At 46.9% G+C, this 27,937-nt stretch overlaps 1 protein-coding gene across 1 annotated transcript; it reads right to left on the reverse strand.

Moving 5' to 3' along the window:
• Positions 1-239: 239 nt before the first annotated feature.
• Positions 240-21,099, reverse strand: LOC115831163 (nuclear pore complex-interacting protein family member A2-like). Its single transcript, XM_030797778.1, is given in 12 exon segments — positions 240-698; positions 794-1,198; positions 2,019-2,089; positions 3,241-3,335; positions 3,453-3,514; positions 3,590-3,625; positions 3,735-3,795; positions 7,863-8,052; positions 8,165-8,267; positions 11,248-11,376; positions 20,979-21,068; positions 21,070-21,099. Coding segments are annotated over 12 exon segments (1,731 nt in total).
• Positions 21,100-27,937: the final 6,838 nt, after the last annotated feature.

Consider the following 27,937-nt stretch of genomic DNA (forward strand, 5'->3'; position numbering starts at 1 on the left):
CCAGAAGACACTCGGGAAGTGTCTTGAGGCTAAGAGAATCATCCACTGGAGAAGGTGGAAGAGGTACAAAAAAAGAGTCGGGAGGTGTCTTTGGTCTCCTAACAGTATCAGCTGGAGGAAATGGTACAGGTCCCGGCGACCTTGACGGAGGTATCTCCGTGGTCTGAAAATCATCCACTCGAGAAGGTGGAAGAGGTACAAAAAAAGAGTCGGGAGATGTCTTGCGTTTCCTAACATTATCAGCTCGAGGAGATGGTACAGGTCCCCGGCAACACTCGACGGGGGTTCTCTGGTGTCAGAAAGTCGTCAACTGGAGAGGGTGGAAGAGGTACCAGAAGACACTCGGGAAGTGTCTTGAGGCTAATAGAATCATCCACTGGAGAAGGTGGAAGAGGTACAAAAAAAGAGTCGGGAGGTGTCCTGCGTTTCCTAACATTATCAGCTCGAGGAGATGGTACAGGTCCCCGGCAACACTCGACGGGTGGGTTCTCTGGTGTCGGAAAGTTGTCAACTGGAGAGGGTGGAAGAGGTACCAGAAGACACTCGGGAAGTGTCTTGAGGCTAAGAGAATCATCCACTGGAGAAGGTGGAAGAGGTACAAAAAAAGAGTCGGGAGGTGTCTTTCGTCTCCTAACAGTATCAGCTGGAGGAAATGGTACAGGTCCCCGGCGACCCTTGACGGGAGGTATCTCCGTGGTCTGAAAATCATCCACTCGAGAAGGTGGAAGAGGTACAAAAAAAGAGTCGGGAGTGTCTTGCGTTTCCTAACATTATCAGCTTGAGGAGATGGTACAGGTCCCCGGCAACACTCAATGGGCAGGTTCTCTGGTGTCAGAAAGTCGTCAACTGGAGAGGGTGGAAGAGGTACCAGAAGACACTCGGGAGGTGTTTTGAGGCTCACAAAGTCTTCAGCTGGAGGAAATGGTACAGGTGCCAGGGGACACTCAACTTGAAGTTTATCTCTTCTCAGAAACTCATCAGTTGTAGAATGTGGCTGAGGTCCTTGTCGACACTGTAGTCCAGACAGATTCAGAGGTCTCAGACGATCTTTAGCTGATGGAGGTGGTTGACCTCCCAGATGACACTGAGTTGGAGGAGGTGCCTGGCGGCCCTTCCTTTTTCTGAAAGTTTCAGCTGTGAGGTAGGGCCAGTAGGGCAATCCTGAGGAATGATGATGCTCCACTGCAGCCATTCTGACCTGTGGGGCCAAAGGAGGAAATGTTTTCACACATACTCATTTGAAGGACAAAATTACCACCACCAACACAGGCTGCACTTTCTGTTGCTGGTGACAGATTTTTGCACCTTTCCATCCTCCAGGTTTCAAAATAGCAGTATCAGTGTCATAATACCACCCTTCCACTGAGTACTGCCCACAGCTGGGGAGTAAAATCATTGGGACACACCGTTGTCTCCACATGCCACTGTGTCTGTCTGCAAATGTAGGCAGGCTGGGGTCCTGCCCCAGGAAGACAGAGTCATAAGAGAGTAACAAAGAAGCATGTTTGAGACATGGGAATGTCTATGTCTATCCTCATTCCTCCCTCACAGCCAGCATGTGAAAGAGCATTGAAAATTGCACAAAACGTTAATCACCTACATTATAGCAGAATGCAAACAAAATCACAGGAAAAGAAAGAAAATCCTACATATTTTGGAAATGAGACCCCACAACATCTTGGGTAAAGTGGATCAGTCAGAGTTCACTGCACCATGAGACCTAGAGTAGTGGGGGTCAGTGGTGCCTCCTCGTGTTATTTCTGGAAACAGAACAGTAAAAGCCCTTCAGCCCTCGGCCCCTGAGCTTTTATGGATTCTGGAGGTGCCACCAACGATGATCAGCTGGGAATGGAGAAGCCTGAAGGCTCATGGGGAAGATTTTGCTTCTCAAGAAGTCGAGACAGAAAAGGCACCACAGAACCCACAGAGCAGAGGCCAGGCCAGGCCAGGAGAGGGCATTGTCGGAAAAGACCAAAGTGTCCTGATATAGGAAGAGTGAAAATGTCCCCAGCGTTTACCTTTGTCTTCTCTCTGTTTTCAGCTGGGACGCAGCTGCTGTTCCTCATGGGAACCGAATGAGGTCCTGAATCTGCTAAGGGCCAGAGAAGGGAATGGGGCTAAATCTGGCTTGTATCTGCTGTGCAGAATAAGAAACCCTCCACACCCTCCGCTGCCATCTCACTCCCTGCCACACAGGTCCCTTACCAGAGGCACAGGGTTTATTGACCACATGCCTCAGAGGACTCTGGAGCCCTCTGGACCCTCATCCTTGAGGAAGATACCACAGAGCCCTGGTCCAGGGGTATTCTTAACTCTCAACAGGCTGTGAACAGGGTGGGCTCTAACCAGCTGGAAATGAGCTCTAAATCAGTACACATCAGAGGAAATCACTCATCATGTGAGCACAGACTCAAAATTAAAATAGGAACAGCCATGGTTGGAAGAGTATCAATAAACCCTGGACAGGAACAGCACTGCTCCTCTTCTTCAAGCCATAGGGACATTTAAAATTCTGTGGATTCATAGTTAATCTAACTTTCATACCTGGCCAGGTGTTATCAATACTTATGAACAGAAATGGACATAAAGAGATGAACAGTCATGAGAAAAGGTAAGAGCTACAGAAATTAACTGGAAAGTTTTAGGGTTACACTTGAAATGTTAGAGAAGTAAGATTACATAGAAATTTAACTTACTAATGGAGTTATATAGTTGACAGTAAACAACTTAAACAAAAATAATGAAGAAATTTCCACAAAGTGTAAATAAATGCTTTTATAAAGCAGATCTCATGCTACAATATTGATCCATGAAGACATGGCCAGAAAATCTCTGCTCTCATCAGCACATGTGGCTCCCATTCTAAAGTGCTATTGTTGTTTTCTCAAATGAAAGAAAAATAAATCCTTCACACTGAGTCAAGGTGGAAAGGGGAGCTGGCCCATTTGCCTTCTAGGCTCATCTCCTCAGTTAAAAGTAACCAAGACATCAGGGTGGGGCAATGTCCACAGTCAGTGGAGCGGCCTGAGCTCCACCATTCACAGGGGACTAGCCAAGAGCCATTGAGCTAGGGCACCTGAGAAAAATAGGGTCCTGCTACCCAGCGAGACAACTGGGCTTGGAATTGTGTCCAGGAAACATAACCATTACCCCACCCGAGCCCTCATCCCCAAAAGGAGAAGCAGGGTGTGCGGATTGTGCAGCAGAAATTCAGCGGCTGCCTTCACAGCGAGCTCCTACCCCTCCAGAAAGGGTTCTCTAGGCCCGGTCGTCCCTGGACTGGCTCCCGACGCATGTGTCTCTCTGGCACTCTCTGCTTTTCCCTCATTTCACACCTAGAAGACATAGAAAGAATTGACTTGAAGAATTAAAACACCAAGTTCTTTACTAGACACTCAAAGCTTTATCTTAAAACAAAAACATCCTTTAAAATGTCCATCACAATGACCTACCTTTGCTGCTTGGAGGCAGCCTTCCTCTCTGCCATCTTCCTCTGCAAGGCTTGAGCACAGAGCTGTGGGCAGAAAAACACATCCATGTCCTGACCTGGCAGACTATGTCCAAAAGCAAGGAAAACAAACAAACTTACCCAGTTGGCATGAGGCTTTCTTGCAGAAGGGGCGATCTGAAAAAGCCAACACATGAGAAATTGAATGTTGAGAGAGTCTAAGGGCCGTGCCATCATCTGCATCAGCACTGAACAGTCCTGCAACTGCGGGGAGGAAGCTCCTTACTTTGCGTCTGTAGTAGTCCTCTGCCCGCTGCCGCAACCTTTCCGCAGCGTGAAACAATTTCCTATGGATTACAATCACTTTCATCAGATAAAGCACCACTTTCAGGATGATTTTAAATAATCTGCCATGTTTCTGTTATCCTCACAACTGTACCCTTACACAATCTATCTATACCTAGAAAATGAATTTCAGGTGGCTATAAAAGCACAGTCTGAGCCGGTCGCGGTGGCTCACGCCTGTAATCCCAGCACTTTGGGAGGCCGAGGTGGGCGGATCACGAGGTCAGGAGATCGCGACCACGGTGAAACCCCGTCTCTACTAAAAATACAAAAAATTAGCCAGGCGTGGTGGCAGGCACCTGTAATCCCAGCTACTCGGGAGGCTGAGGGAGGGGAATCACTTGAACCTGGGAGGTGGAGGTTGCAGTGAGCCAAGATCACGTCATTGCACTCCAGCCTGGGTGACAGAGTGAGACTCCATCTCAGAAAAAAAACAAAAACAAAAACTAAAAATCAGTACAGTCTGATCCAAACTGTTGCTATATTGATTCCTCCTCTTTTGCTTACTGCCTGCTGACTTCTGAGTTGACAATTTCCTTCCCCATTCTCAGTATATCCCTAATTCATCCTTCACTGAGCATCTTTTATCATAAACCTCTATTCTCTTTGTATTAATATCCTTGCCGTGTTTCACAGGGCAGAAACAGCTGGGCTTATAAACAGGCATAGTCCTTTTGAAGGATGTGTTTGATCCTACAACAACACACTTTCCTGAGGATGACAACAACCCACCCCACCCCTAGAATGGCTGGTATGAACCGAGGTTCCACACAGTCTAGCTGGCAATGGGATCGGGAGACGTTTTGCTACTTCACATCTTTTGGTCACTGGTAAATCTTAAGGTACTTTGTTTTCTGTTTTGTGAACTCTCTCTCTCTCTCTCTCGATATGTCTTCTGACCGTTTGTTTCTATTTCTGCATTTACTGGGTCTAAACATTGTACAAAGGTTAAAAACAACCCCATCTCCAATGGGGGTTTCCCAAGAGGGTGGGGTTCAGTTTCTGAACTCACATGTCGGTGTCTATTTCTTTCATAATCGATTTCCCATTTTCCTCTGCCTCTGATAGCTGCCTGTCCTTTTCTGCTTGCTCACATTCTTTCATTCTTAGCTTCCTGAGATTAGAAGGGAGAGAAATGCACACACATGATCCGCCAGCCCGTGTGGGATTCCCTCTGCCCTTCTGGCATCTGAAGGCTCTGATTCAAAGATCCCCCCTGCAACTTTCCCATAAATGAACCAACTGATTCTCACAACCGAAGGGAGAATTGACACCTCCCATTGAGGGACAAAGAAAAATCACACTCTGGCCTGCTGGCAAGTCACCTGTCATTTCCAGCTCCTCTTCACAGTTCTATAGTTAGTCCTATTCTTTAGTAAATAAAGACTATTAAAAGCTTCTATGAGGTGCACTATGAGTGTCTCTGGGGTCAGTCTTGTGCTTGACACAGTGAAAGCTCATTTTAGTTCAGTGTGAAAAACCAGACCTCACCAACTCATCACAACTAACTCCATCGGAAGCAGAGGATTGCTCCTCATCTGACTCCTCCTGTGGGAGACCTGATTCTCAGTCACAGGCTGATGCCAGCACGGAGACCATCAGCCATAGAGATCCTTCCAGAATATGGTGTCATTAACCCTGCAGTTCACTACTGCACTTTGCCATGATTCAGGACTGGAACCCTTGTCATTGACTTTAAAGATCCTGGTTGAGAGAAAAGGCAATCTGAATGCTGGGCGCATCTATTGAATGAGAAATGATCGGAATGGCTCCTAAGTCAGGGTGTTATGTGCTGAAAATAGGTGACAACTGCAAACCATCCACCCTGGTGTTGACTGACTTTAACAAGGTTCAGTTCACAGAGAGTGTGGGCAGAAAAAGAAAATGGCCTAAAAAGCTAAGTTTGCTGTGTTGCCCTCACACCACTTGATTCATGCTCCTGATCCTAAGGATCTCACCTGATACTTGGTTTTATAGGAAGGCTGTGAAAATTCCCAGAACGCTAGGAAACAGGGACAAAAACACTTCAAAGAGAAAGTTAATGAACTTGTTTCTGACCACAGGGCATCCTTCAGCACATGCTGTCTGGAGTGGCCTCAAACAAGGAGTGTGTGGTGAGGTGCTGAGAATGCAATGGGAGAAGGGTCCTGTCCCCACGCTAAAGGAGCTCACAGTTTAATGCAAATGAGAAGCCAGTGAGGACATCACTACTCCTGCTGTGCACTTGGGAACTAGAAACACAAACCCTGACTCTGGAGGGAAGCTAAGGAAGCATTCTACTCTTGAGTTGACATAAGTGCACCTGAAGCTTCTGATCTCTGATGAGAACAATGGGGGACACCAAACAGAATAAAACCCATGATTGAATACATCAAATTGCTAACATGGCAGTAAACAGACATGAGGTCAAGACGCAGAAGAAGGAAACCCAGGACGAAAGTCAGCCTCGCATTTGGAACCCATTTCCCTGAGTTTCATTGCTGAATTCCAGAAGGGACTACTGAGATGCAAAGAAGCAGAGCAGCTTTTGCACACATGCATGGGATTACATGGAAAACAAGTGGATTGAGGGTCTGCCAATGAAAGCGACCCGTACTGAAGTCCACTGGCTCTGGTTGAGACCCAGAAGAGTCACACATCAGAATAGAGGTGGACAGGAAATACCCTGGCCTTTGTAGGGACTGAGCCTGCACTGACCACCTCCATTGCAGCCTGTACGGAGGACCCCTGACCATCCCCCAGAAGTAGACTCCCATCTCTTCTGCAACAAGATAACATGCTGCTAGGCCTCAATTCATTGCTAAATATTTTTTAACAAGTATCTCACATTTAACAAAAAAAGATCAGGCATATGGCAGCAAAATACAATGTAATATGACCAAAACGTGAAAGACTGTGGAAATGAATCTGGAGGTGACCCAAGCATTGAATTCAACAATCCAGGCTGGGTGCTGTGGCTCACGCTGGGTGGCTGAGGCAGGTGGATTACCTGAGGTCAGGAGTTCAAGACTAGCCTGGCCAACATGGTGAACCCCTGTCTCTACTAAAAATACAAAAATTGGGCTGGGCGCGGTGGCTCACGCCTGTGATCCCAGCACATTGGGAGGCGAGGTGTGTGGATCATGATGTCAGGAGTTGTAGACCAGCCTGGCCAATATGGTGAAACCCCACCTCCACTAAAAATACAAAAATTATCCGGGCATGGTGGCATATGACTGTAGTCCCAGCTACTCAAGAGGGTGAGGAATAAGAATCACTTGAACCTGGGAGGTGGAGGTTGCAGTGAGCCAAGATCACGCCACTGCACTCTAGCCTGGGTAACAGAGTGAGACTCTGTCTCAAAAAAAAAAAAAAAAAAAAATTGGCCAAGTGTGGTGGCACACACCTGTAATCCAAGCTACTCGGGAGGCTTAGCAGAATTGCTTCAACCTGGGAGGCAGAGGTTGCAGTGAGCCAAGATTGCGCCATAGCACTCCAGCCTGGGGACAGAGCGAGACTCTATCTCAAAATTAAAAAAAAAAAAAAAAAGGCTGAGTGTGGTGGCTCACACCTCTAATCCCAGCACTTTGGGAGGCTGAGGCGGGTGGATCACCTGAGGTTGGAAGTTTGAGACCAGCCTGGACAACATGGCGAAACCCCATCTCTAGTAAAAATACAGAAATTAGCTGGGCGTGTTGGTGGGCACCTGTAATCCCAGCTACTTGGGAGGCTGAGGCAGGAGAATTGCCTGAACCCAAAAGGCAGTGAGCCGAGATTGTGCCATTGCACTACAGCCTGGGCAACAAGAGCAAAGCTCCGTCTCAGAAAAAAAAAAAAAAAAAGAGAGAGAGAAAGGAAAACCAATGCCAGTACTAGCACCTCCTCTTCCCCCGAAAAAATTACAAACAAGAATGTAGGAAGGGAAAGGAATTATGCAGATTAAACTAATCAAGCAGAAAGGACAAACTCAATTTTGAACCCACTGAATTTGCCACAAATATTATAGAAAATATTCTCAAGGACTTTACAGTTGTCTACTTTGATGGGCACATGATTCATACAACAGTATTTGTGTCAAGGCACATCTTACTCTTCCTTCGGAGTCTTCCTCTGTCCACTGATTTTGTAATGACTGTTGACCTTCGTCGTCACCTTATGGACTTCAGTTCGAACTTTGGCTTCCATATATCTCCGTGAAGTATAGAGGTCTTCCATGCCAATTTTAATTCCCGGAAAGGAAGAAACCCTTTTCTTTGTGTCCATACGAGTGGACCTTTGCCCTTGGTGAGGGTGAGGAGAGGAGAAGGTGAGAAACCTGAGGGCAAGAAGCTGTTCTTTCCCTTTCCAGGGCAAACTCATTTCCACACTATGGGGACTGCAACAGAGCCTTACCTTCCTGGCTACGGCTATTGGACCTCCAGGCTCTCCGCTGTACATCCATGGATCTGTCATGTACATTTCGTGACTTTAAGAAGACAGTCTTGAGGAAAGAAACCTAGGAAATAATAATTTAAGAATGACGGCCAGGCGTGGTGGCTCATGCCTGTAATCCCAGCACTTTGGGAGGCCGAGGCAGGTGGATCACAAGGTCAAGAGATGGAGACCATCCTGGCCAACATGGTGAAACCCCGTCTCTACTAAAAATACAAAAATCAGCTGAGCATGGTGGCACACGCCTGTAGTCCCAGCTACTCGGGAGGCTGAGGCAGGAGAACTGCTTGAACCCAGGAGGCAGAGGTTGCAGTGAGCCGAGATCACACCACTGCACTCCAGCCTGGTGACAGAGTGAGACTCCGTCTCAATAAAGAAAAAATGACATGAATATACTTCACACAACTGAACTGTACACTTCAACACGGTTAGACGGTAATTATCATGTTATAAGTATTTTACCACAGGTTAACATGTTTCACAACTTGAAAAGGAAGTAATTACCTCCAGCTCTCTGAGTTCTACAATTTGTAACATTTCACCCCCTGCTCCTTCCTGATCTGCACTGGAGCATCTTCCTTCTGTCCCTGCTCTACTCAGAGTCCACTTTCCCTTCCCTCACATCAGCTTCATTGAGGCTGGTTTGAACCTAACGCAAAACATTCTCACTAACGACTGAATTCCCACCAAGATTTCCATATTATCAGAGTATGCTTTTAATCTTCTAAGATATTAAATATTTGTTCTCATCATAGCTAAGATGCAATGCAAATCCCATCTCAGGTGTGGGTCAGATACCTATGAATCTCCTGAGGTAGTCATTGAAATAACTTTTTTTTTTTTTTTGAGACAGAGCATCACTCTCACCCATGCTGAAGTGCAGTGGCACTACCTTGGCTCACGGCAACCTCCACCTCCCAGATTCAAGTGATTCTCATGCCTCGGCCTCCCAAGTAGCTGGGATTACAGGTGCCCGCTACCATGCCAGGCTAATTTTTGTCTTTTTAGTAGAGATGAGGTTTCACCACGTTGGCCCATCTGGTTTTGAACTCCTGACCTCAAGTGATCCACCTGCCTCAGCCTCCCAAAGTGCTGGGATTACAGGCATGAGCCACCACACCTGGCCTGAAGTAATATCTTTCAAATTCTTTGTAGAATTTGTTTTTTTCTGATTTCTGCACATAGGATAAAAAACAAAACATGTGCTAGGATTTCGAGAGAAGCAGTGGGTAATCCAAAAAGATGAAAGAGCAACCACATCTATCCCATAGCTACTGCTAGATTTCATAAGAAAGGTAGCTGGCCCAGTTTGGAGCTAGGAGAAATGTCAAACACGCGAAGAAATGAGAAGCAAAGAAATGCCATCATGCATGAATGCTTCATGGCACCCATGATGTCCCTGCTTAGGAGGTAATGGTATAGATGACTAGATGACAAGGACAAAGATGAGAAGGTGCAAAGCTGTCCAAGTCAAACAGCTCAACTGAACTTTCCTAAATGGAATTGGTAAAAAGTGGTAAATTTAAAAACTTCCCCCAGCTCACGTGGTGGCTCATGCTTGTAATCCCTGCACTTTGGGAGGCTGAGGTGGGCAGATCATTTGAGGTCGGATTTTGAGACCAGCCTGGCCAACATGGTAAAACCCCAACTCTGCTAAAAATACAAAAATGAGCTGGGCATGGTGGTGGGCACCTGTAATCCCAGCTACTTGGGAGGCTGAGGCAGGGGAATCGCCTGAAGCCAGGAGGTGGAGGTTGCGGTGAGCTGAGATCACACCATTATACTCCAGCCTGGGCAACAGAGGGAGACTCGTCCGGGGGCTGGAAAAAAAAAAAAAAAAACTTCCCCCAATTTATACCGAAAATTCTCTGTTCAGGACTAAGTGGGGCAGAGAATGTTAAATGTGCCTAGATATCTTCATAACTCATATATTTTCTGTTTTCTACATATCTTGAAAGGCAGTGCCAAATGACGTGTAATTATCTAGGTGGTAAAACTGAAACATACTTCCTCTTCCCTTGAATATAAAAAAGCATTGTGGTATTAGTACTTTTATCTTGGATCATTGTTCAGAAGGAGGTTCAGCCACCAGACAACCACATTTTTACTGTCATGAATGGCAAGAGAAAATGTAGAGCTCAACTTACCCAATGGAAAAAAGGCTCAAAAGACAAATTATGGCACTTAGCAGCCAAATTCTTACCAAGTACAGACTTTTGACATACTGATCACTCTCCAGTTGCAACTGGGAACAGGCACTTTGAATGATGTCATTCAAAATTACCCTGCCCAGACACACTTTTCATTGATTCTCTGGAGGGCAGTTCTAGGAGATTCTCTGGGGCTTTCTCTGCATCATGAGAGGCAGTGCAGTTCTGCCCTTCACCTTCCGGCAGTTTGTCACCTCGTCCCTATGACCTCAGAGGAACTTTGTCTCAGGCCGATTGTTGTCTCCTTGGGCTCTTTCATTTCCCCTAAAAATCATTTGCTGCCCCTCTAAATTGCCTACATCTCCATCTATCTCCCTCTCCCCTCAGAAGAGGGTGCTCTTTAAGCATCAACCATCCAGCCCTTCTAGCAGTCTCATTTTTCAGCTGGTTCCCATGTTTATGCCTGTTCTATGTTTTTCTTTTCCTGTTAAGCTGTCTGTTGTCAGCTCATTTCTGCAGTGAATCTTTAGAGAGGAGATTGGAAGCTTTCCTTCCACCCATACGATAGAACTCTAAAGCAGAAGAGTTTAGAAACAATTTCCTATTTAAGTGATGAAACCTCATACTCCATTTCTGATAAATAGCACAAAGGCTAAAAAAAACTTATTTTTACCAAAAACTCTGTTGACATTCTCTTAAACAAACAACAACCTATTTAATTTTCATAATGTAAATGGCAAATATTTTCATAATTCTTATGCTATTAAATCATTTCCCTGATTTTTTGGGTAAAACCACACATTGATAATGAAGTCCAGAAACGTGAATTGTTTTAAATAATTTCTTCTTATTTGTGATAACAAGTATACCTCTAGAGAAAGTTAGTATACTCACACAAAGATTAGTTTTCCAGAGGAAAATGGCAAGTGTAGAAATTCCCAGAAACACAATAATGATAACTATCCACGGAATTCCACAAAAGTCAGTCCCAGGATGAAAATGGTCACGCAGAGAATGGATAACCTGGAATAATAATAGTTGAAATAATGAAAAGGTCAATGACACTGACAACATTTCACTCAGAAAGAATCATCCTTAGAAACTGTCAACCTCCTCCAAAAGGTAACCACATCCATCAGATATCACCGTGGGATTCCACTGCTACAAAAAAGAACAGAAGTTAGAAGTCTCATGTTTTTCAGATGGCTGGTAGTGCTTTTAGGCATTGCAAATGTGGGGTGTCATCTTTCTTGGTATAAAGCAGGGATATCCAATCTTTTGGCTTCCCTGGCTATATTAAAGAAGCAAAGTTGTCTTGGGCCACACATAACATACACTAACAATAACAATAGCTGATGATCTTAAAAAAAAAAAAAAATCCTTCTTTTTTTTTTTTTTTTTTTTTTGGAGACAGAGTTCCGCTCAGTCGCCCAGGCTGGATTGCAGTGGTGCAATCTCGGCTCACTGCAACCTCCAGCTCCTGGGCTTAAGCCATTCTCCTGCCTCAGCCTCCCGAGTAGCTGAGATTACAGGTCTCTGCCACCATGCCTGACTAATTTTTGTATTTTTACTAGCGATGAGGTTTCACCATGTTGGCCAGGCTGGTCTTGAACTCCTGACAGGCGATCTGCCTGCCTCAGCCTCCCAAAGTGCTGGGAATACAGGTGCGAGCCACCGTGCCCAGCCGTTTTTTTGTTTCTGTTTGTTGTTTGTTTTTGAGATGGGGTCTCACTCTGTCACCCAGGCTGGAGGGCAGTGGCGTGCTCTCAGCTCACTGCAACCTCTGCCTCTCAGGTTCAAGTGATTCTCCTGCCTCAGCCTCCTGAGTAGCTGGAAGTACAGGCACCTGACAGTGCACTCAGCAAATTTTTGTATTTTTTGTGGAGATGGGGTTTTGCCATGTTGGCCAGGGTGGTCTCGAACCCTTGACCTCAGGTAATCTGCCCGCCTCAGCCTCCCAAAGTGCTGGGATTACAGGCATGAGCCACTGTACCTGGCCAAAATCTCATAATGTTTTAAGAAAGTTTACAAATTTGTGTTGAACTGCATTCAAAACTGTCCTGGGCCACATGCAGCCCGTCACTCATGGGTAGGACAAGCTAAGTATAAAGTAATTATCTTTTCTTTTCTTTTTGTTTTGAGACAAAGTCTTGCTCTGTCACCCAGGCTAGATTGCAGTGGCATGATCTGAGCTTACTGCAACCTCTGCCTCCCGGGTTCAAGCGATTCTCCTGCCTCGGCCTACTGAGTAACTGGGATTACAGGCGCCTGCCATCGTGCTCGGCTAATTTTTGTATTTTTAGTAGAGATGGGGTTTCACCTTCTTGGCCAGGCTGGTCTCGATCTCCTGACCTCATGATCCACCTGCCTCGGCCTCCCAAAGTGCTGGGAATACAGGTGTGAGCCACTGCGCCTGGCCAGTAGTTTTCTTTAGTTAAAAGTTATTTATTTGTTTTTTAAATTGATGTATAACATTGGATGCATTTATTATATATCACATGATAAAAGAATCCCTCTAAATAATACTTCTCTCTGGGATTATGTGAATCTTTGTCATTTAAAGCTCAGCATAAGTAAAAAAAAAAATACAATGAAGAGTTTACTTCATTCACAAATAAGTATCAAATTTTAGTGCTTAAAAATTAACAAGGTGGGCCAGACGTGGTGGCTCACGCCTGTAATCCCAGCACTCTGGGAAGCCGAGGTGGGTGGATCACGAGATCAGGAGATTGAGACCATCCTAGCTAATACGGTGAAACCCATCTCTACTAAAAATACAAAAAATTAGCAGGGCATGGTGGCACGCGCCTATAGTTCCAGCTACTCGGGAGGCTGAGGCAGAAGAATCTGGGAGGCAGAGGTTGCAGTGAGCTGAGATCGCACCACTGCACTTCAGCTTGGGTGACAGAGCGAGACTCCGTCTCAAAAAAAAAAAAAAAAAAATTACCAAGGTGGAGATCATGAAAACGGCATAAGTAGTGTGGGATTTCTCTAAGATTGTTGATATTAATCCCATTAGACTCTTACGTGAGTGAACACAAAGACTTCCCCTGAGTAAGTTCAGACAGCTTGTGATACCATTTCTACATCGATTCCTCAGGATTTAACTATATATTCTTGAAAACATCTCAATTTTAAATGTTTCTTTCAAGATGGTGAATTAAACAGAGATAGCCCTTCAACAGGTTGAACTCAGCATATGCTGAGTCTGAAATGGAAATGATGGAGTTAGAGAACCATACAACAATGGTAATGATTTCAGAAACCTGGTGTTGAGCAGAATAAGGCAGACACAAAAGAGTACCTATGGCATGGCATGCATCTGTATACGTGAAATTCCAGAATAAGCAAGTTCACCTATGATAAGAAAGAGACTGGCTGGGAAGAGTGAGAGTTCACTTTCTGGGGTGACATAATAGTGTAGATCTTGGCTGGGCACGGTGGTTTACACCTGTAATCCCAACCCTTTGGGAGGCCAGGGGGGCAGATCACCTGAGGTCGGGAGTTCAAAACCAGACTGACCAACATGGAGAAACCGTATCTCTACTAAAAATACAAAATTAGCTGGGCGTGATGGCACATGTCTGTAATCCCAGCTACTTGGGAGGCTGAGGCAGGAGAATCACTTGAACCTGGGAAGCAGAGGTTGCAGTGAGCCGATGTTGCCACTGCACTCCAGCCTGGGCAACAAGGGAGAAACTCTGTCTCAAAAAAAAAATAATAAAAATAAAATAACGTAGATCTTGAAAGGGGGTTGGGTTATGCTGGTGTACGTACTTTCCAAAGTTAGTAAACTTACTCTTAAGGTTATACATTTTGGCCGCGCACAGTGGCTCAAGCCTGTAATCCCAGCACTTTGGGAGGCTGAGGCAGGCGGATCACGAGATCAAGAGATGGAGACTATCCTGGCGAACATGGTGAAACCCCGTCTCTACTAAAAATACAAAAATTAGCCAGGCATGGTGGTCTGCGCTTGTAATCCCAGCTACTCAGGAGGCTGAGGCAGGACAATTGCTTGAACCCCAGAAGCAGAGGTTGCAGTGAGCCCAGATCTTGCCACTGCACTCCAGCCTGGGCGACAGAGTGAGACTCTGTCTTAAACAAACAAACAAACAAACAAACAAACAAAAAGTCATCAAACCAGGTGACACAAATCAAATGACATTTCACTGTTTTGGTCCATGTTGTTTGTTTCAGACAAGAGTGCAGTGGGGCCATCTCGGCTCACTGCAACTTCCAGCTCCTGGGCCCAAGTGATCCTCCCACCTCAGCCTCTCCAGTAACTGAGATAACAGGTATGCACCACAGGCCCGACTAATCTTTTTTGGAATTTTTTGTGGAGATGGGGTTTCGCTATGATGCCCTGGCTAGTCTTCAACTCCTGGACTCAACTGATCTGCCCACCTTGGCCCCCTAAACTGCTGGGATTACAGGCCTGAGCTGTGTAATTTCAGGCCGCGTGACACAGCCCAGTAACAAGGAAGAAACCCCGCGGGTCCAGCGTCTACTCACATGGGTGGACTGATGGCTGATAAATCCCAGCGGGAGGAGCCAAAAGAGCAGCCACTGCACCCGCATGTCCTGGTCCTCTCAGGGTGCCCTGAGGCGGCCAGGACAGAGGTGGGGGTGGCTTAGGGCGGGGGGGAGGGAAGGGGATGGGGACGGGGCCCGGATCTGAGTTGGGGAGGGGGAGGAGAAGGGGAGGGAAGGGGGAGGGGAGGGGAGGGGAGGGAAGGGAAAGGAGGACAAGGGGGCTGTTGGGCACTTGGAAGAGGAGGAGGAGGAGGAGAATAAGAAAGGGGTCTGGGAAAGGATCCGGTTCAAATTAAGTTCTGAAGCGCTGGTAGAAGGTTTAGCTACAGGTCAGGGAGGTCAATCAGGGAAGCAACAGGACGCGAGGGGCAAGGGAGCGTGAGGCTTAGGAGCAATTAGATGGAGACCAGGGATCTGCTTTCCAGCAAACCTTCTTCGGTCTGGGCCCTATCTTAGCAAACCTGGGGCTTTATACTCCCTCTCCACCAATCGGTGACCCCGGTGGTGCCTCACAGTGGACCACCTGTGAGCTCACAGTGCTTCCACCTGGCGTCATTCCAATGCCCCCTCCGCCATCTCAGCCCCCCACACTCCTCCCAAGGACAGGTCCTCTCTGGAACCTTCACAAACCTGATTTCTTGTCCTCCCCAACCAGCTCCCTGTCCCTGCTTCTGGGCGCTCCTTCCTTCCTGAGCTCCCAGGGTTCCTCAAGGTCACTCTTGGCGACAAAACCTAAAAAACAAATGATGGCAGGACGGCAGGAAGAACCTCATACCCAAGCAGAGTGCGAGGTTTTACAGCCCCCGCTCAGCTGTTCATATCCTAAGTAACAAAACATCAGGGGATGTGGAAGGTCCCAATAGTAAACCATCTCCATCACATCCTTGTAGCCATCCGTCCATCAATCTGCATCTCAGGAACAAATGTTGTAGATACATTCATTTTAAGCATGCATGGTACATTTACAAAAGTTAACCTGACTTATTTTGTTCCAGCAAATCTCAATATATTTTAGAGCAATCAAATCACACAACATGTTTCTGATCATATAACTGTGCTAGAAGTCAATGATTAAAAGCTAACTCAAAATTATTATTTGCTTGGAAATTCAAAGTGCCCTCATAAGATATAAACATAAGAAAGAATCCAAAATGAAACAAGATTGCCTTTAAACTCAATGATAAGATCATAACATGGCAATAAAATGTCTCCCTCTGGCCTGGGAATTCCACTTTGTGGCACAAGGTTGTGTGATCTCAAATCACCCCTAACCCACTTAGACATTTTAACATCCGAAACAGAGTGATGATGTCACTTATCTGTATCATCTTACTGCCTGTGCATGTGGACTTTAAATTCTGAACCCAAATGAGGGGGAGAAAACCAAGTTGACTTTCATGATTGACCTCTCAGGGATGTCCAAGGAATCTGTGCATTTCAAGAAACAAAGTTCATCAGCTTCTCTCCTAGGGTATTTGGCCACAATACCCAGAGGGCTTGGCAGCATCATGAGTGATGGGTGGGGAGCGCCAAGCAGGTGGGCAGGACCCAGGGGCCTGGTGACCAGGACAGACCCCCACTGTCCATCACCTTTCCTGGCCCAGTCCTCAGCTAAACTTCCCAAAGGCCTTCTTCTGCCCCATCACACAGAGTGTGCCCAAACTCACTCAGGCCTCTGGCAGCTGAAAACCACTGCTTTAAATCCCTTTACCATTTACTATGACATAAGGTTCTTGTAAACAGGAAATATTCTATTGATGCTACAAATGGAAAGCCAATGCCTTTACCATAAATAGAAAAACAACCCTAAGAAACAAGCAAAACAAAAACAAAACAGGGGCTGGGTGTGGTGGCTCACGCCTGTAATCCCAGCACTTTGGGAGGCTGAGGTGGGTGGATCACAAGGTCAGGAGTTCCAGACCAGCCTGGCCAATATGGTGAAACCCTGTCTTTAATAAAATACAAAAATTAATCAGGTGTGGTGGTGGGTGCCTGTAGTCCCAGCTACTCGGGAGGCTGAGGCAGGAGAATAGTTTGAACCTGGAAGGCAGGGGTTGCAGTGAGCCGAGATCGCACCACTGCACTCCACCTTAGGCGACAGAGTGAGACTCTGTCTCAAAAACAGCAACAACAACAAACAAACAAAGAAAAAACAGGGATAACAAAACTATGGAATTCAATATTATTTGTATGCTGCTGCCACACTGCAGCCCTAGATTTGGCTGGGTGCGGTGGCTCACGCCTGTAATCCCAGCACTTTGGGAGGCTGAGGCAGGCAGATCATGAGGTCAGGAGTTCGAGACCAGCCTGACCAACATGGTGAAACCCTGTCTCTACTAAAAATACAAAAATTAGCCGCTTGTGGTGGTATGCACCTGTAATCCCAGCTACTCAGGAGGCTGAGGCAGGACAATCCCTTGAACCCGGGAGGTGGAGGTTGCAGTAAGCCAAGATCGCACCATTGCACTCCATCCTGGGTAACAGAATGGAATGAGACTCTGTCTCAAAAACAAACAAACAACAACAAAAAAGCCCTAGATTTCGGTTGTGTTACTTGTAAAAGGAGAGACAAAGTAAGTGGGGGTTGAAGTCAGATTAAACCAAAAATGAATGGCAGAGAGTACTATAATGTCCATGAAGGGTTGCTAGAGTCACCGTGATCACAGCCCAGCAGAGACAGGGAAAGGAAGATGTGAGCAGCGTTTGGGGCCTCAAACAGTGGGGGTTATTCGTGCAGCCCAGGAAAGGCTCCCCAAAGCCAGGATCAACCTCCCTTGCAGGCCAGTCCCTCATGGAGGCATGGCCAGGCACCTTAGATTTGAGAGCAGCTGTGTTGCTGCTGACCAGCTGTGTGACCCTGGGCTGGTTTCCTTCCATACAATGGGAGTGCCAATGGCTGCATGCATGCAAAGACTGTCTGAGGATAGGAGGAAGCAATCTGTTGAGCACCCGTGTACCTGAGTGTCATCCCTCCCAAGGGCATCTTTCGTTCCAGAGCTGGCACCTTGGAAGGCCCTTGGCCACTAAAGGCAGTGACGATGGCAACAGCAGTAAATCATCATTTATGGCTGATGAGGGAAGGCCAGGGGGTAGGGCTCCTGGGTCCTGGATAAGAATGAGGGTCTAGGCACTCCTGGGGACAGCTGAGTGGTAGGATTCCTGGGTCCTCAGGGGGCAGGTCCGTCTTCAGTGGCATTGGGCCTAGGCTGGGATGCTGAGTTCGCCACTGGAGCATCAGCAGTACAGGCAGGCACAGAGGCAGTGGATCCATCAGAGGTGGCAGGTGTAGGATCCTCTGGTGAGCAAGTAGAGTCACCAAGCCTGGCTGACCACTACCCCCACAGACGATGCCCTGTCCCTTGCCTCATGCTCCGGCAGGGTACAGGCTCGCACCTGGGGCCTCATGGAGCATCTCTCTAAAACCTCTGTGTCCTGGTCATCGAATGGGCACTTGAGTCACCCAGGGCCACTGGAACAAAGAGGAAGAATCAGGCCCCACGATGTTTTGGGAGAGTGTTTAGCACAAGAAAGTGCACAGAATACATGGATGACATGGGGGCACCGTCGGTGTGGGGGCAATAGTTTACAACCTCCAGCCCTAATCTGAGCACTCTCACCTGTGCAATCTGAAAGGAACAGGAGACTTGCAGGAAAGATAGTGCCTGGATTTAACTTAAAGGAACTGAAATGTTGGAATTTTCACTCTTGATATCCTTCCAAATCAACTCTGTCAATGCTCCCATCCTCAAAACTATCATATGGGGTAACTGAGGCAGAGATTTACTGATTCAATGTCACTCGGTTGATTCTGAGTTCACTGCTGATTACATCTGACCAAACTGCTTTTTCTGAAGTCTACTCCGTTTAATCATGCTGGTGATGATTTTGTGCAGCTCTGGGACAAACTCCACCTGGCTGAGGATAAAGCAAATCCACGGTGACTCAGTCCTGCTGTCATTTCCCATCCGCTCCCCACTCTCCTCCTCTGACCCTCCACAGTCTCCCATGCAGGCTGACACCATACGATGGCCTTAATGGAGTCCACCAAGTATTTCAGGTTCTCTCCTGGGCCACTTGAAAGTGGATGTACCCATGGGATTTGCTTTGACCCAGGAGATGTGAGTGGAAGTGAAGCGTGTCAACTCTTTTGTGTCAACAAAAGAGTTGGGAGCCATTGAGACCGGCCACCCTCTCCTTCATCTCTTAGAGCAGCTGACAGCTCCCATATGGAGGCTGCTCCTTTATTCTTGTGGCAGGTTGAGGGGATGGGGGACACAGGCACAGGAGAGCCATGGAGGCGTGCAGCACGGGCAGCAGAAGAGCCTTCAGTGTTGTAGATTTCCATTGTTTGGGGCTGTTTGTTACCTACAGTGATACCTAGCCCATCCTAGCAGGCATGCACCATCTACTCCACACTCTGTGAAGCAGACTAGCCTGCCGTGAGAACATGAGCTGGTGGTCAGACATACGTAGGTTTCAGTTCCAGCTCTGCCTCTTATTGACTGCAACCTCAGGCTTAACTTTCAGTCTCTGAGCCTCAGTTTCAACTCTGCAAAATGGGGTGGCTATACCATCTCAGGTTGCAGAGAGAATTAAATGAAATATAAATGCATGTAGAGCATTGAACCCAGGGCCTGACACACACAGTGAGTACTCAATGTTAGCCATGTAGCTTCATAATGCATACTGACTGTCAATATTCAGACAATGCAGTAAAGTATTACCAAAAAAAAAGTAAACTTATTTGCATATGTATTCTTTCAATCTTTATTTTTAAACAGACAGGGTAAAACTATGCATATTCTTTCATAGCCAGTGTTTTTCTCTTCATAGTATATTGTTAAAATAATTTTATCTCAGACCGGGTGCAGTGGCTCACACCTATAGTCCCAGCACTTTGGGAGGCCAAGGCGGGCAGATCACGAAGTCAGGAGTTGACACCAGCCTGGCCAATATGGTGAAACCCCATCTCTACTAAGAATACAAAAATTAGCTGGGCATGATGGCGCACACCTGTAGTCCCAGCTACTCGGAGGCTGAGGCAGAGGAATTGCTTGAACCTGGGAGACGGAGGTTGCAGTGAGCCAAGACTGTGCCATTGCACTCCAGCCTGGGTGAGAGAGTAAAACTCTGTCTAAAAAAAAATATATATATATATGTGTGTGTGTGTGTGTGTGTGTGTGTGTATAAATCTCAAAAATAAAAGATCATTTTTGAGATTATCACTTTAAAAGACAAGATAATGTTCAACTTAATGAATAATTTAATTATTACTATTGGACTTTTTGTAGATTTCACAGAGCATTCAAAACCAATGTAGGAGAATAAAAAATATGTATTACATGCTGTAAAATAAATGATTTGGTTAATTCTTTTATTCAAAAATACAGAACATATATATGTAATATAGAATGTATTTCTTATTATGAGTCATGTTAAAAAGTAGTTCAGAAGCTGTTGATTTGAATTTCCTTTTCAAATTTTGCAGGATAATTTTTTTTTTTTTTTTTTTGAGAGTCTCGCTCTGTCAGACAGTCTGCAGTGCAATGGCATGATCTCAGCTCACTACAACCTCCACCTCCTGAGTCTAGGCAATTCTCCTGTCTCAGCCTCCTGAGTAGCTGGGACTACAGGCTCACACCACCATGCCCGGCTACTTTTTGTATTTTTAGTAGGGATGAAGTTTTGCCATATTGGTCAGGCTGGTCTCGAACCCCTAGCTTCAGGTGATCCACCTGCCTCAGCCTCCCAAAATGCTGGGATTACAGGCATGAGCCACCACACCCAGCCTAAATTTGGCAAGATAATAAATAACCTTTTTAAGTGTCGTTGGACACTTGTCTGGTTGTTTTTCTTTAGGTTACCGTGCCAGCAATGATTCCTTTTGAGTTTCTGACAGAAGATAGTGGTTTTCATCCAAATAAGTCAACTACTCTACCTCATCCCTAAGCCACTTGTATGGAAGGAAAGAGAGCAAGAAGCCAGTACTGTGACTGTGTAAGCTTCCCCCAGCATCATCCACTATGAGATGTGTGGCAGCTGACACCCGGGAACTGCACAAGGGCAGGCCCCATCTGTCTGCACTCACTCACCTTCCTCAGGTACTCGCATGGGCATGTCACTGACTTTACGTGCTGCTACAGCTCCTTGGTGAGCTGGTCCTGGTCATGGGACAGGAACGGGTGGGGTCAGGACAATAGAGAGCTTCACCATCTGCAGAATGAGATCAGGGGCTCATGATGAGTGCCAACCTATTAGACAATTAAAAAAAAAAGTTTGTTGAATGAGTGGAAAAACAAGGTGATGTTTGAGTCTATAGTGGTCAAGAGCATGGGGGCTTCAGAAAAGGACAGAACCAAGTTCAAATTCCCATACTTTGAATTTCTACTTCATGCCATGCAAAATTACTTTACCCCTTTTATTTAACCTCAGTTTGTTTCATTCGTCATTCAGTTTCTCTCAAGGTTTCACGAGATCATACCTATAAAACATCCAAGTCATTTAAATGTATCATCATTTCTGTCATAATTAGTGGGATCCATTTCACTATTATTGGATATACAGTTCTGTGCCTGAAACCTACAAAAAAAGAAAATGTTAAGTCTAAAAAGCATTAGTGACTTGTCATTTTTATATTATTAATTATAGCCCTATTTAATCACACAAGGCCTTGTCCATGGCAGGTGCTCAATAAACACTTGTCAAATCAATGCATGTGGGCTCCGGAGCCACACTGTTTAGATTCTATTCTGCCTCCACCACTTACTAGCTGTGTGACCTGGGTAAGATAATTCACCTCTTTATGTCTGCACTTCCTTCTCCATAAACTATATATAATGAGAATCCTTAGCTCTTTCGGTTGTTGCGAGGGGTGAATGATTTGGCACATAGGAGGGGCTTGTTAAACATTAGCTGTGATGATCTCCTTCCAAATCTTCATTTTCAGAGCCACAGATGAGGCCATAGTGCAGCCTGGTGACCCTAGAGTATAAGTACACACGATCGCCAGCTATGCTCTGTCTCCACCATAGGTCCAAGACTGGGTAGTTACGGCCTGGAGGTTTCTGCTGCATCTGCCTTCTCAGTGCTCACCTAAAGACTTTTGTATTTTCCTCCTCACATCCCCGCAGATGGGGTTCAGGCTGCCGGACACAGCTGGGTGATCCCAGGGCAGTGGCCACCTGTGCCAGCCCTGTGAGGTAGCTGGAGGATCATTGTTCCTTCCTTCTCCGGCTCTGGGCAGATGCCACGGCTGGGATGACCCATGCCCTCAAGTTTCTTGCTTTGGAGGGTCACATTTTCCCTTGGCAAAGAGGATGCCAGAGAGCTGTGACTTCTCTGTGCCCTGGGCCCAAACTATGAAGACCTAACACACTATGCTAAAAGTCCAAGGCTGGGGTGCTCCCAGAGCTTCTTGCCTCACCGTTCTGCTGAGGGAGGTATGAATACTATGTCCTCCCAGAGCTTTCGGAGCTTGTAGCAAGCAGCCTCCACAGCACAAAATCTCTTGGAAACCTCTAACTGTGTCTGAAACATTAGTGCAAATCTTGCATCCTATTTCCCATATGCCCGCACGTTTTAGGAAAAAACCCTCAATTTCCTAAATATGCAAGAAAAACTGGTACTGTAGGACAACGTGACTTTTTAAAAAATGTTATTTAAAAATCTTCCCCACCTCCTTTCTGCCCTCCAAGACTGCCAAATTCTTGTTGAACAAATATTATTAAATGCCTACTACGTGCCAGCCATGATTCACGGTCTTGGGGATATAGCAGAGAACAAACTGACGGGGTTCCTCTCTTATGTAACTCACATTCTTATACGATAATGATAAGGGTTAACATTAATTAAGCTGTCACTACATGTTAGTCACGGTGCAGTCATTCCTACACATTATTACACTTAAACCTGCTAGCAAGCTTGCAAGGTAGTTAGTTGTTTTTCCTTTAAAAACTGAGTCTCAGAATGATGAAGCACTTTGTCCAATGTCACACAGCTAGTAAGTGTGGAGACCTTGCATCCAATCAATGCCCATCTCATTCTAAAGGCCCCGTTATGTGTTCTCCAGCCCATGGAGAAGAACTTTAACACAGTCAGTGAAATTTCTACACAACAACGTTCTTGTCTCAAGTCCAAGAATGCCTCCTACACCTCCTATAATACTGGCTTTCTGGTGAGTAAAGATGCCATTCTCATGTGTAATCAGGTGGCAAATGGAGATATGACCAAAGTAACCCTGCACACACTTTTCCTGTGTCTGACTCAATTCAAGTACCCCTTTTGATTACTTAGCAAAACTGAGCTTTAAAAGGGTTAAGGTTTTTATATCCATGTAACTTTCTGTGCTGCTTTGGAAGTCTCTGGTTAAATGAACATTCTTTTTTTTTTTTTTTTTTTTTTGAGACGGAGTCTCACTCTTTTGCCCAGGCCGGACTGCAGTGGTGTGATCTCGGCTCACTGCAAGCTCCGCCTCCCGGGTTCATGCCATTCTCCTGCCTCAGCCTCTCGAGTAGGTGGGACTACAGGAGCCCGCCACCACACCCGGCTATTTTTTTGTATTTTTAGTAGAGACGGGGTTTCACTGTGTTAGCCAGGATGGTCTCAATCTCCCAACCTCTTGATCCGCCTGCCGTGGCCTCCCAAAGTGCTGGGATTACAGGCGTGAGCCACCATGCCCGGCGTGAATATTCTTTTAATAGTGACCTGTGATTCTGTTTTGATCAAGTGTTTTCAAACTTGACATCTTTGATGGGTTTCTCCAGTGTCAAAATCCTAAGTCAAGTCTTTTTGGCTTAAAATTAACTTTGGGATTTTTCAGCTGGAGCCCTTGGGGAGTCTAAAGAATGTATCTCTCATCTTGTAGAGGTATTAAGTGATTTATTTGGTAGATTATATGGGCAGGCATTTTCAAATATGGTGATACTGCATGGGAGGGCATTGTCAAGTGAGGTGATATTAGATCTCAGTTATATTTATGGGTGTGTTGTTGATATACATGTTCCAAAAATTACATACATTTATACAAATTTAATGTTATGATTTGTAATTTTGATAGTTATGCTAAATATTTGCTAAAGTTATATTTGCATAAACATGTTATGAATGGCTGGGCACCATCACTCCTGCCTGTAATCCCAGCACTTTGGGAGAAAAAGGCAGGTGGATCACCTGAGGTCAGGAGTTCGAGACCAGCCTGACTAATAGGGTGAAACCCTGTCTCCACTAAAAATACAAAAATTAGCCATGCCTGGTGGCACATGCCTGTAGTCTCAGCTACTTGGGAGGCTGAGAAAGGAGAATTGCTTGAACCCAGGAGGCGGAGGTTGCAGTGAGCCGAGATCATGCCACTGCACTCCCGCCTGGGCGACAGAGGCAGAATCTACGTAAAAAAAAAAAAAAAAAGTTATTAATTATTTCTGAAGATTATATGAAATTTGTAAAAGTCTGGTGGTCCTGATGTGATGCTGTCAGTCATGATTCTGATTACTGTCTTAAAATGCTGCACATAAGTAAATTTCCTTGTGAACTGGGAACTTTCATCAGATTTTTATCATAACTATTATTTCCATCATCCACAGTTACTATTTTGAATTCTTCTCTAAACATATTTGTAATTGGCAATAGTCCAAATTTTCTTTTCTTTCCCGTTTTTGAGACAGTCTGGCTCTGTCGCCTAAGCTGGAGTGCAATGTGCCATCTTGGCTCTCTGCAACCTCTGCCTCCTGGGTTCAAGCGATTCTCCCGCCTCAGCCTCCCAAGTAGCTAGGACTACAGTCGCCCGCCACCACGCCCAGCTAACTGGTGGTGGTAGAGACGGGGTTTTACCATGTTGGCCAGGCTGGTCTCCAACTCCTGCCCTCCTGATCCGCCCTTCTCAGCCTCGGAAAGCGCTGGGATTACAGCCGTCAGCCACTGCGCCCTGCCCCCAAGTTGCTTTGCATGGAGAAAACTCCAACAACTCCTCTTGAACACAGTTTTCTGATAACCCAGATCAATGAACTACCCAGGCTTCCCCACTATGCGATATAGGCATGTGAGAAACTCGTACTTATACCCCCTCAATACATTAAAACTAAATTTTTTTTTTTTTTTTAAATCAATGGGCCAGGCGCAGTGGCCAAGGCCGGCGGATCACTTGCGGTCAGGAGTTCCAGATCAGCCTGGCCAGCCCACCTCTACTAAAAATACAAAAATTAGCCAGGCATGGTGGTGCATGTCTGTAATCCCAGCTACTCGGGAGGCTGAGGCATGCGAATCGCTTGAACCTGGGAGGCAGAGGTTGCAGTGAGCCAAAATTGTGCCACTGCACTCCAGCCTGGGCAACAGACTGAGACGCTTAGAAATAAAAATAAAAATAAAAAAATAAAAATCAATGAACTAAAAACCAACTTCTAGTGGTTTCTAATAAGGAAAAAATGGTTCAAAAAATTGCTAAGCGAGATCAAGCAAAACAAAAAAATCTATTAAGATAATGTTTTTATAACTCGTATTTAAAACATCGTTGATTCATTCTTTATTTTGAGACAGAGTCTCACTCTGTCACCCAGGCTGGAGTGCAGTGGCGGGATCTCCGCTCAGTTCAAGCGATTCTCCTGCCTCACCCTCCTGAGTAGCTGGGATTACATGCGCCCGCCACCACGCCCAGCTAGTTTTTGTATTTGTAGCAGAGACCGGGGTTTCACCATGTTGGCCAGGCTGGTCTCCAACTCCGGATTTCAGGTGATCACCCCCTGCCTGGGCCTCCCAAAGTGTTGGGATTACAGGCGTGAGCCGCCGCGCCTGGCCCTTGTTTTGTTTTCCAGATTAAAGAAACGTTTTCCTCAGAAGTCATCTAGAATTTACACCGATTTGGTAAAGCACACTTTTGTGAACAAAGGTGGGTGGAAGCGTTTGTTTTTCCTCCCTACTTGATCCCTCCAAAGTTGGGAAACTATTCATAAATATTCTTATTTTCATGTACATACCTTCTCTTTATAAGCAAGCTATAATCAGAAAGATTAGTTACATTATCAAGGCTTTGACTGAAACATCCTATTTAAGAATATGCAGGAAATGCCTGGCTTCGAGTTTGCAGCCTTACGTTACAGTGAGGGGGAAACTGTCACTCCCTGCAGGCCTGAGAACCTTGCAGCTTTTCCGGGAGCAACTTGGCAAGGGGGGTCCCGGCAACTGCTCGCGGGCAGGAACCATGGGGCGCAGCCCCGGGCGACCCTTGGGCCGGCGGGGACCTTCCGCTTCCTGGCGTCTTTCTCCACCGCCCCGCCGGCTGCTGGGGAAGCGGCGGCCGCCTAGTGCCTGGAGGTCGCTCCCTCGCCTCATCTGGCTGCGGGAACGGAGAGGCAGCGGCGTCCGGAGCAGGGTGGGCGGCCTGAGGCGAGAGCCCGGCCGGCCCCCGCGGGGAATATGGGGACCTGCGGCGACCGGAGCAGCAGCGGGGTCAGTTGCTGCACCGCCGACTTCTCGGAGCAGCGAAGGCGACTCGCGAGAAGACGCCGCCAAGTGGAACCCAGGCCCCGCGGCTCTGGGAGGGGGCAGCAGCGACACAGCCAGGAAGCCCCGGGAGGGGCGCGGGGCGCCAACGAGCGCCACGGCAACCTCCAGGCGACGCCACAGCAACCTCCAGGCAGCGCCCACAGCAGCCTACAGGGGGCGCCGCTCGCACTGCACCTGCCGCGGCCGCCCCGGGGCGTGAACTGCGCTGTCAGCCGGGCCGCGCAAACCCAGGCGGCCCAGGCCTGCAGCAGCAGAGGAGCCCAGGGGCACTGCCCGGGGTGACGAGAAAGAGAAGACGGTGCCCCAGAAAAAGACAAGAGCTCAGAGCTCGGGCCCCCGTGCCAGGAAAGGCCAGGAGCGGAAGATGGAGAGGTGGAGGTGGAGATGGAGATGGGGAAGCAGCAGGTGGGAAGGAGCGGCGCTCCACCGGTGGGGTCAACATGCGCTGGCGGAGTTTAGAGTATGAAGAGGATGAAGCAAGGCAGAAAGAGCGAAAACGAGAAGGTGCAATGACAACGGAGCACAATGCAGAATCCAGCCCTAGGACTCCAATAAAGGCTGGCTTTAATTCCAACTCACACCCCCCCACCCCTAATCAGAGAGGATCACGGGAGAGAGAGGACCCAAGGAACATTGGAACTTGAAGGACAGGAATCTGAGGCCAAGACTGATTGCTGGAAATTGTGGGAATCAGGAAAGCAGAAACTGAGGCAGAATGGGGGGACGGAGGGTGGTGGGGGGGGCAGTGAACTGGGTTAGGAAGGATTAGAAACAGAACCTTAGGAAGGATCCAGAAAGGAACTGTCCTTAAGGTGCATGCTGCGGCTGGGTACTGCGTCTCACGCCTGTAATCCCAGCACCTTGGGCGGCCAAGGCGGACAGATCACCTGAGGTCAGGAGTTCGAGACCAGCCTGGCCAACATGGCGAAACCCCATCTCTACTAAAAATACAAAAATTAGCCAGGAGTGGTGGTGTGCACCCGTAATCCCAGCTACTTGGGAGGCTGAGGCAGGGAGAATTGCTTGAACCTGGGAGGTGGGAGTTGCAGTGAGCTGAGATCGTGCCACTCCTTTGCAGCCTGGATGACAAGAGTGAGATTCTGTTTCAAAACAAAACAAAAAAAAAAGAAGGTGCATGCTGGGGATGAAGGAATGGGTTCTAAGACTCAGGGAGTGAGGGAAGGGGAGGGACGGGTTGGGGGTCCAGTGGGTTGCTAATGCAACACCCAAACAGAAGAAGACTGGAGGAAAACAGGGTCCTTCTCCTCCAACTCCAGCTGCTCCTCTGAGTCCCAGGCCACCTGCTCCTGTGTCTGCTGACCTACTGGCCTGTCTCTGAATCCTGCTGGAATGCGGTTCCTCCTGATCTCTGCCCTGCCTCAGACCTTTCACTAACACCACCACCCCCACTGCCCAGGGCCCACTGCCCCCGACCATAGCCTACCCCTATCCCAGAAGCCCCTGCTTCCAGCCACATGCCCTAGGTGACCTAAAGGGGACCTGGACATGCAGGTCAAGAGGGTGCTCTTCTGGTTCCTCCTGCTTAGGTATCCCAGTC

The sequence above is a fragment of the Nomascus leucogenys genome, chromosome 18, assembly GCF_006542625.1.
Source record: "Nomascus leucogenys isolate Asia chromosome 18, Asia_NLE_v1, whole genome shotgun sequence".
In the NCBI taxonomy this organism is placed as follows: domain Eukaryota; kingdom Metazoa; phylum Chordata; class Mammalia; order Primates; family Hylobatidae; genus Nomascus; species Nomascus leucogenys.